The sequence below is a fragment of the Buceros rhinoceros genome, unplaced genomic scaffold (genome assembly GCF_000710305.1).
Source record: "Buceros rhinoceros silvestris isolate BGI_N320 unplaced genomic scaffold, ASM71030v1 scaffold29136, whole genome shotgun sequence".
NCBI lineage: Eukaryota > Metazoa > Chordata > Aves > Bucerotiformes > Bucerotidae > Buceros > Buceros rhinoceros.
The window spans coordinates 13,894-23,832 of NW_010416252.1; the positions used below are offsets into that span (position 1 = coordinate 13,894).

Here is a 9,939-nt window from a genome sequence, read left to right on the forward strand (position 1 = left end):
ATCTCGGCCTGCGGCAACCAAGCTCCCTAAACAAACACCAGATACACACATATGGATGTCAGCCAAGTTAGAAGCTCTGTATGGGAACCAGCTGTTTCCTGGGATCCCTAAAAGCAGCTGATATCTTTGTTCATGCTGCCTCCCTCAGGGACCTTTGAGATCTACTGCCAGACAAGCAACCACTACCAGGCTGGGATGAGGGAACGCTACTCTGTTTCCAAGTGTGGAAAAAGGGATCCTGCTCCTGCCCTGCAGTACAAGGGGGTCCGGACGTATTACATCATGGCAGAGGAGGTGGTGTGGGACTACGCGCCTGACCGAAACTGGGAGAGGGAACGGCACAACCATTCTGTGGAGAGGTAAAGCTCTTCCTCTGGGGAAGCCTTTGGCAAAGTTTCGCAGTAGACCTTGGTGAAGCCTGTTGGGTATCTTGGCCGTCTTGTGACTTGGTGCATGTGCCGCTGCTGGTGGGAGCTGCAGCCCCTGTGTCACTGCACCCACCTTTGCAGGTCTCTGGGAAGTCCCCTGCCACAAGTTAGCTGTTTATTCCCCGTGAGCTTTTGGGTATCTCAGCACTCATTCTGCATTTCTCAGCTACGCCAATGTATTTTTGAGCAACGAGAATGGGCTGCTCGGCTCCAGGTACAAGAAAGCAGTTTACAGGGAGTACACCGACGGGACTTTCCAGACCCCCAAGAGCAGGATAAATGCTGATGAACACCTAGGGATACTAGGTAAGGAAATGAGCACAGGGTGCATCTTCCACTCGCGTGCGGATGGGGCTTGGGCTGCAGAGCTCCAGTGGCTAAGGGCTGTAGTCTGAAGCTGAGTATCTCCTAGGTATTTAGGCATCTGCTGTGTATGCAAGCAAGGAGAAATTCTGACTGTGTGTCCTGTCCATGACTGTCAGCTTTGGGGAAAGAGGGTCCTGAACACAGCTTGTAGTAAAGACTGGGTTCTCATGCCTGCCTTTGCGCCAACTTTCATGTCTTGGGCAAAGCATTTTTCACACCTGCATTTCTTTGGCTGTAGAACAGAAATAACTGCTGACTTCTAGAGAGCAGTCAGGTGTAAGTGAAAATCTGTAGCTGTGAGAAGTCCTATTGGGACAAAAACAAGCAGGCCTTGGGAAGCAGAGGAGCCCATTACAATGACCGTGGGAGTCTGTGGAGATACAGCTCTGTGGTGGCAAAACAGCAACACTGAGCCAGTAGATGCTGTTCAAAAGAGGCAGCGGCTCTGATTTGTCACACTGTCAGGCCAAATCGACTACTACCACATTTTTTGAAACCAGCAGCAAGGCATGGTCAAGGTACTTATCATAGCAGCATTCAGAAATCAAGCCTTAGTTATACTGGACAGAGTCAAAATGCCTAGCACCCTTCACTCCCCTCATTGCAAAACTCACGGTCTGGTTTTCTAAGACTTACTGGGATGGAGGCTGATCTCCAATTGCCTTTTTGGGAGGTAGAGATAAGGTAGAGAAGGGGGAGGGGACCATCATAAATATTATAAGGGAATATGTCTGGAGAGAAGATAATGGGGAGGTGGGAATGTCCTCAGGGGATGCATTGACAGTTTTTGCTACATTCTTCCTCTTTCAAGGTCCTTTTCTGTGGGCGGAAGTGGGAGATATTCTCAACATTGTGTTTAAGAACAACGCCACACGACCCTACTCCATCCATGCACACGGGGTGCTGGAGAGGGAGACGGGGCAGCCACAAATCGCAAACCCTGGTAAGCCACCGTGGTCTCCAGCCATGTTCCTGTGCGGGCTTATGAAGCCAGCATTAGCCTTAGCTGGGCCGGTTTCCTTCGGCAGGCTTAGGTGAACTTGTGTTCTTATGGAAGAGAACTGGAACTGAACAGTAATGGTCTTCCAGGTTCACTCTGATTTTCAGTGGTATGACTTGTGTGGGAATGGTGGCCCTGGGAGTTCATGGTCTGCTCTGACTTCTAGCTTAAGCGCAGCACAACCTTTCTGCGTGCAGCCTTACCCCCGTGCTGAGCGTGGTCTGTCAGAAGGAGAACAGTGATGGCAGCTCAGTCAGCTGGTGGCAGCCCTGGGCTGACTGCCCATGACAGGGTAGCCTGCCCTCCTCTGTGGGACCTGTGCTTTGAGGTGTGCACAGCAGTATGAAAATAGCATGAGATAGGAGAAATGCACAATTGCTTGCCACGACACTGACTGAAATCACCGGTTTGTTCAGGATCCTGATGCCAGTTTGTATAATTTTTGCTCCCCTCAACCTGGCAGTCTAAGCAGCAAACAGGTCTTTAGCCGGGCATCGTCTTTCTGAAGGAATTGCTGATACACAGAACAGTAACTTTAAAAATGAATTTGAATGAGCACCAGAAATCTGCTTCAAAGAGATAAATTATCTTGCTCAGGCCCAGCCTCAAAGGCAGCAGATAAACTGGAGTTGTGCTGATAGCAGACAGTATGTTTGTCCTGCGATCCCTCTGCTTTGTGTGTCGGGGGAGGAATCTTCCATACTGCTTTTCAGTGTTTGGGGAGGGAAGATGCAATGTCCAACAAAATCAGCATTGAGTTTGCATTTTGGAGACAGGATCTTAATTTTTGTTTTGCTTTGCCAGCTGCTTAGGAAACCAGTGGGTGAAAGTATCACACTGGTGTTAATGGTGTGTCTGTCTCTCAGGTGACATTGTGACATACCGATGGGAAGTTCCTGAGAGATCTGGTCCAGGGCCAAATGATTCAGCCTGTGTTCCTTGGATCTACTACTCCATGGTGGACCCAGTAAAGGTAAAGTAGAACTTACAACCGCAAAACCCCAGTTAGACCAGTTTTTCACCCTCTAGAAAACAGTGTGAGCTGGATACAGTTTAGTGATTGGCCCAGCTGAGAGGTAGAAGCAGCACATGGTGACAGGTCCAGCGTCCTCCAGGGAGGAAATCCTCCAAGTTTGTCCTGATGTTTGTCCTTAATTTTTTTTCCTGACACAAATCTTCATAAAACAATTCCACTGTCTCCTGGACGCTAACCTTCCTTCAGTTATTTACAGTATATGAGACTATCTCATGGTTCCTATTAGTGAGAGCCACAGGGCTAATCAAAGAGAGCAAATGTCCAAAATTAGGCCTCGTGGATAAAGCAGGGAGATGTGATCACTGCTGGGATCAATTGTCATAGCACTGATTTCACAGGGAAGCAACTTGGAGAATCCTGTAATAAACCATCACATTCAACCCAGAGATCGTTGCCTTTTTATCTCAAATTGCAGATGTTTTTGCAGGCACAGAGTGGAGAATGTTTTGACAGCATTCATATTTATGACTTCTGGATTTGCATTCCTAAGAGCATGTACAGTCTCTGTTCTTGTGCTTTGGTAGCTCATTTTCACCCACGAGAGTACTTACACAGCAGCACCGTTAGTTTTAAGCGGGGTGATGCAGGGAACAGAAAATACGGTTACTGAATGGCGAAGAGCTGTGTACAAAAGAGGGTGAGAAGAGCCTTGTCTCAGAGGTTTTTCTCCCTCATTCTGATCAGGATATGTACAGCGGCCTGATTGGACCCCTGAAGATCTGCCGGAGAGGGGCACTGCGGTCCGATGGGCTCAGGAAGGATGTGAAGAGGGAGTTTGCTCTGCTGTTCCTGGTGTTTGATGAAAATCAGTCCTGGTACTTGGAGGAGAATGTGAAACGTTACAGTAAAGGAAATCACAAGGAAATCAACCTGCTGGATGACAAATTTGTGGAAAGCAACAAAATGCATGGTAATGCCTTTTGGCACCCGAGCACCCACTGCTATCGACACAAAGCTGATGTTGAGTCTGTGACCTCCATGAGTAATCGGCCACCCAAGAGCCTGACTCCTAGTGAATGCCCTCTTCCTCTTCCGTTGTCAGTGGCATGAACAGAATGAAACTGTCTGCTGTTCTCAATATCGCAGCACATACAGAGCACAGATCTTTGATCTACAACGAAGGTTAATCATTCTGGCTGTTCTTGTTAGGAGGAATAGTGAGATGTGGGCCAGAGAGGTCAATCTCTGATGCATCTGAGTAACTCGGCACAGGAAATAACATCAAATGTGGAATTAACCTGTCAGACTAATTTCATTCTGTTCGTCTCAGGACCATTAGAATATGTTAGATTTCAAATTAATTGCCCGAGCTGTGTGGCTGCAATACATGGCTCGGTTGTTTTAGCTGGTTACCAAACAGATACTTCTACTGTAGTAGGATGTACTCTTTTTTCTAGAGTAACATGTTATTTGTGATAGCTTTTCTCTATATCTGGATCTATCTAAAGTATTCTCAGCAAAACATGTCCCTCGGCAGCTGTGGAGATAAGCGTAGCGAGGCGTTGTGTTGTGTGCACTGTTGTTACTGCTGGTTTAGTGCAGGTGATATGAAGAGCCTCCAGCTATCCCTGTCCAGAGTTTCAATTGTTGACCCAGAGTTACTGCTAGCAAAACCAACACGCTGAAGTTGGATACTTATTTTGGGCTACAGGAAGTGCCTGGGGCAGATCTGGCGGTAGAACACCAGTGTTTCTGCCCTCAGGTCTTGTCTCTTCCCATCTTATTCCCTGCATCATCTGAGCAGGAGAGTTTCCATGTGTGTGCCATTGGGTTCAGGTCTCTTTTCTGCGTTTGCAGTCAGAGCAGCATTCCTTCTCGCTGTGCTAATTAGGAAGTAAAGTCCTGCCAAGCAGCAGATCACTGTGTGATGTGTACAGCCAGCTTGAAACCCCGAGAATGACAGGGCTGCCTGTTGGCAGGGTTTACCTGTTTCCATTGTTCAGAGATCTCCGTGTGTGTAGGGACGGACGTATTTCCCTATTGTTGGGCTAAGGTGGTCATTTTTACACATCTTCTAGAAACAACCATCTCTGCTGGCTGGCTGCAGGTTTTCGACAAGAGGTAGTTTTTGAGACTTATTTGAGCTGAGCTACAGCATGGCCTTGGATGTAAGTCACTCTACTTTTCCTGTCTGTTAACAGGGGATAAGTACTTGGGCTGGAGTGAGACTGCCAAGCTTCTGGGGGACTGTCATATGGACGACTAACTGCTGATGCACTGGGTGCTATCTGAGCTTTGTAGCACCTGTCTTGCCCTGTGTGTTCTTCGTCTGACGTGGTTCGGCATCTTTACCATTTCAATAACAGCCTTTTCTCCTCTCTGTGTGTTATTTCCTGCAGCAATCAATGGGAGGCTCTATGGAAACTTGCCTGGGCTCTCCATGTTCCAGGGAGAGTGGGTGAACTGGTACCTCCTGGGAATGGGTCAGGAGATCGATGTCCACACAGTCCATTTTCATGCCGAGACCTTCATATACAAGGTAAGAGTATCCTGCTGATGATAAAGCAGAGACTGACCACTGATACCACTTTCGCTTGACTCTGCTGGACTTGAACTTCTTGAATGACTTCACAGCAACATCACTTGACGAGAAAAGCGATGTGACTTTACACATCCAACTCTGACCCCCTGAGCCTCTGTATTGTACTGATATGTCTAGCTTAACTCTTCTTAGGGTTCGGCATTACTGTGTTTGCTTTCCCAGCTGCAGCCCTGGAGCTGCTCTTTGAAATCTTACTGTTGAACTTTTAAAAACCGCAGTAGCACTGAAGCGGTCTCTAGTGGCACTGCCAGAATTTTCTTTCTGAAGAGGTGCCCAGAGCACAGCATGCTGACAGCTGCCCTTCCCTCTGATAGAACGGCAGAAGCTACAGAGCAGATGTTGTGGATCTGTTCCCTGGGACCTTTGAAATGGTGGAGATGTTGGTTGGGAACCCTGGGACCTGGCTGCTTCACTGTCATGTATCTGATCATATTCATGCTGGTATGGAGATCGTCTTCACAGTCTTGCCCGGACCAGGTAGGAGCTGTTGCTGATTGTTACCCTGGAACATCTAACAGCACTTTCGATTACTGCTGCTAAACTCTCAGTGTTTGCATCTCACAACTCTTTTACATACCATAAACAGCCAGTTAATTGAGCAGATAATTACTTAAGTAGTATTAATTTAAGATGTTCCCTTTGAATATGGTAATACCTGCAGCTGGAATTAATAACCAGTAGGTTGCTGGGGTTTACAGTGCCTGCATTATTATTGAGTTGTACTTCGGCTTGTGTCTGAGCAGCACTGTTCAGCTGTCAGCTAGGAATTGTTCTTATGAAGAATATTACCTGTAGTCTAAATGCACGTCCTAAGGTTTCTCATTTCACTGGGAAGCACTGGGAGGTGTTCAGAGGTGAGTGATACTCTGTGTCACTGGGTTGGACTGCAGTGGAGTGATTTCCTTCACAGCAGCCCATTTGGTGCTGTGTGTCAGATTTGTTACCCCACAGAGCGGATAACGCACCGATGTTTGAGCTGTTGGTGAACGTTTGCGCAGTCAGGTCTTCCCTGTTTCTCACTCAGTGTGGGGTGGGCAAGAGGCAGGGAAGGGACACAGCTGGGACAGCTGACCTGAGCTGACAAAGGGATATTTCATGCCTTACAGCACCATGCTCAGCGATGAAAGGGGGTGAGTTTTCCCAAAGTCGCCGTCGCTCAGGAACTGGCTGGGTGTCGCTCTGCTGGTGGCAAGTGACTGCTTTTGCATCACTTGGGGTTGTTATTCCTGCCCCCTCCTTCACTTATTGAACTGTCCTTATCTTTTTTTCTCACTTTTGCCCTTTTGGTTCCCTCCCTCCTGCAGGGGGGTGAGTGACCCTGCCAGCTGGGGTTAGCGCACCACATGCTCAGAGCTGGATCGTGCTGTTCTTCCACGGGCTGTAAAGGGTTGTGTGGCGGGAGTGGTCTGCTTCTGAGGCAGGTAACACAAAACCACCCTCGGTGTGAGAGGAAAGAAAACCTGCAAGCCCTGGAAAACCATGCTGCCTCTGGATCTGGTCCTTGCCAGAGTGCTGTGTCCTGGACTCTCTCCCTGTTCAGCCCAACACACTCTCACCCTCTTTTTGCTTCCTTTCAGAGCCGGCGCTTGCAGTTGTAAACCACAGTGCAGGTACGTTGTCTGTGGCGCTGCTGAATGCCCTGTGTGTGTATGTGTGTGTGAGGTGGAGGAAGGGAGGTCTCTGATCAGAACAGAGATTTAGATCTGTGCGAGAAGGGAGGAGCATGACCACCACTTGCAGCCTCTCCTGCCAGTCTCGCCAGCCTGTTAGTCTGAGGCCTGGCTGCTGTGATAACAGGGAGGGTTCCAGGTTGGCTTGTTTATCTGTCCTCCAAATGGCTGTGCTCTGCTGATAAAAATAAGTTGAGCTTGTTAGGCTTGTCTGGCTGCGTTAGATGGGAAAGCTCAGTGGCCTCGCAGCCTGTTGTACTTGCTCTGTACAGATTCCTCTTCAGAGGAGAGCACAGGCTTAGAAACTGGCAGTGATTCAAGGGTTTTAAAGGAAGATGTTGCAAAGGACATGATTTTTCTCATCCCTTTCCATCAAAACCTAAGAGGTGCCTTAGATCATTTATCCTCCCTTCTTGGACTGTCATTGTCTGTGGTTTAGGGAATTTTCAAATGCACCGTTATGAGCTGAAGGGACTGAGCCAGCATGCAAACAAGCACATCAGCCCTGGTCTCTTCTTACCCCAAGCAATGAGCATAAGCATGTGCCCTGGGTCTTGCAAGTGGTTAAAGAACAGATGTGAGAAGGCATTTGGTTGAGCAGCACCAGGGAGAAGGAGTAGTACATAAGATCCATTTAATTTTAAAGTCTGAACAGTTTATGGTGGCGATTTATTTCTCTGATTTTTCATCTTTGTCCACAACTCTGTTTTTCAGCTGCTGTGAATAAATCCAGCTGAGCTGATTTCAGAGCCAGCTCAGACCAGCTGAAAGTACAGCCACTTACCTACAACTCTTCTGTCTTTCTCTGCTGATATTTCAGACATTTCCTTTCCAATGTTTTCCTCACTCAAAACGGGTGTAAAGAGAAGAGGAAATGTGAGAGCAATGGTGACAATACAAAATTATTTGGTTCCATACCATACTCTGGCATCAGCCTGTGTATGTAGGCTCAGCCAGGCAAAACTGTGACCAGCAGTCACTACTTGTGCAGACAGGCACTTTTCTCAAAAGGTGGCTGCTACCTCTGCCTGGAAGTGTACAAGAGCTCAGGATCTTCAGTGACTCACCCCAGCATGACTGAGCACGCTGGAAAGTGGTGGTTAGGCCAGCAGTCATATGCAGGGGGAGCTTGGGGCAAGGTGGGGAACTTGTGGCAGCCCTGGTCTGGACATATGTTCTAATCTCCATTCTCCTCCCCTGCCCCAGCCACTGAGTCCCTATGCAGCCTCCGATCACCTCCCTCAAGTGGGGACAGCAGGGTTTGGCTGAGTGGGCCAAATAGCTGTGAGACATGGTGAGGTCCCGGGATGGGTCAGGGAAAGAACCATTGATTCTCCCAATTACTGTGTGACCTCAGGAATGAGGGTCTGGCAGGTGGTGGCTGGGTCTCCTTTGACTTGCTTTGATCATGTTGGGTATCTCTTTTGCTCCTTTTTTCTAATTTTTTGGAACCTTTCAGTTGCGGGATTCCTGGCTCTCATTGGAACTATCTTTTTGTCTCTCAGAGTTGCCACCTGAGGATAAGGATGAGTCCCAGAAGTTCACGCTTTTTGGAGCGAAGTTGGCTCAGGGGCAGATAGAGGCCACAATCATCGCTCTAACTGTTGCTGGAATTACGTTTTTTGTGATCATCTGTGTCCTCCTGGGACTGATCATCTATCTTGAGAGACAGAAGAGGTTGAGACGCAATCGGAGGTCCATCCTGGATGACGGGTTCAAACTCATGTCTAAAAAAAATGCGGGGCTATAAAAGCCACGTACAAACTTCAGACTGTGTGCTTGGAGCAGAGGCTGGATCGTCCAGAGCAAAGGTTTTGGGGCATCATTTCAATGGTACACTGTGCTTGTGGAAGGTAAGGAGGGAAAGGTGGAGCCCCGACCTCCTCATACATCGTCACTCTAAAGAAAAAGTCTGTCCAGGAGAGATCCGAGGACCCGCTGAACTGACTGAAGACATGTAGCAAGGGTCAAAAGGTCCTTCTAAAATATTATTCTTCCTCAAAGAGGAGACGTTTCCCCTCTTTTTGTCTCTAGAACAGCTCCACTTAGTATTTCTCAGCAAACTAGCTCAGGCCAGACTCCAGTCTCACTCTGTTGCCAGAGCCGAGTTGGGAATTGTCTCCTAAGAAACTGAGTAATTGTCTGAAGGGGGAGATAATCTTTTCATTTTTGTGAATCAATTAAGAATACAGAACAGAAAACGATAGTTTTGATTTGGATTGCTGGTTTTTGAGGAATTGGACAGACACTAGTTCAGGGCAGACGTGTCACAGCGTGAGAGGGCTCCATCAAGGACCATGACAAGAGCTGTCTCGCCATCAGCCTTGCTGTGACACATCCTTCTTGAACATCTGCTCTTGGCCATGTGCTTCAATATTGGGCATCCTGTGTCTTGTGCTGGGAGAAGCAGCTTTCCCAAGTGCTGCAGAGCGTCCTGGTGACTTCCCTGCTTTGCCGTTCTGTCGGTCAGGCTGTACCTCAGACCTGCAGCTCCCTGTGCAACAGGGCAAGGATGCTGCGGTGTTCTGTGACATGGTTCTCGCTTTCTTTCAAATGCGTTTTACTGATGTTATCTCCAGAGCTGTTGCTGCGTTACTGCTGCAAGCCAAAGACTCGGTCCTGTGAGGGCCTGAGTTTGTGCACAGGACAGAGGGCAGGGAGTGAGGCACATCCTGATGCGATGGCAGTTTTGTCCAGGCAGATGTGGCAACAGGGAAGGAGAAAGCTCATGTGCTGGTGGAGTTAAGCAGCCTGTGGAGCACCGGGTAGTGCAGCCCGAGATAAGGGAGTGCTTGCCGTGAGCTGGGGTGTGCTAAGGGGCCCTTGCACAGACTCTCTGGCTTTGGAGATGGAGAGGCCTGTCCTGATCCATAACTACCCCTGGAGCTTTGCTGTCT

General features: G+C 48.4%; 1 protein-coding gene across 2 annotated transcripts in view; it reads left to right on the top strand.

Moving 5' to 3' along the window:
* Positions 1–8,792, top strand: part of HEPH (hephaestin) — a 19,871-nt gene extending 11,079 nt beyond the window's left edge. The window contains exons 12-20 of one of the 2 annotated variants that reach the window (XM_010137752.1): positions 149–359; positions 595–734; positions 1,606–1,737; positions 2,661–2,767; positions 3,515–3,740; positions 5,170–5,309; positions 5,687–5,849; positions 6,950–6,982; positions 8,548–8,792. In XM_010137752.1, the coding sequence (XP_010136054.1) occupies positions 149–359; positions 595–734; positions 1,606–1,737; positions 2,661–2,767; positions 3,515–3,740; positions 5,170–5,309; positions 5,687–5,849; positions 6,950–6,982; positions 8,548–8,792 (1,397 nt within the window). Of the gene's footprint in view, positions 1–148; positions 360–594; positions 735–1,605; positions 1,738–2,660; positions 2,768–3,514; positions 3,741–5,169; positions 5,310–5,686; positions 5,850–6,949; positions 6,983–7,428; positions 7,473–8,547 lie in introns of both variants that reach the window. The other variant, XM_010137753.1, reaches the window with a different exon arrangement.
* The last annotated feature ends 1,147 nt before the right edge of the window (positions 8,793–9,939 follow it).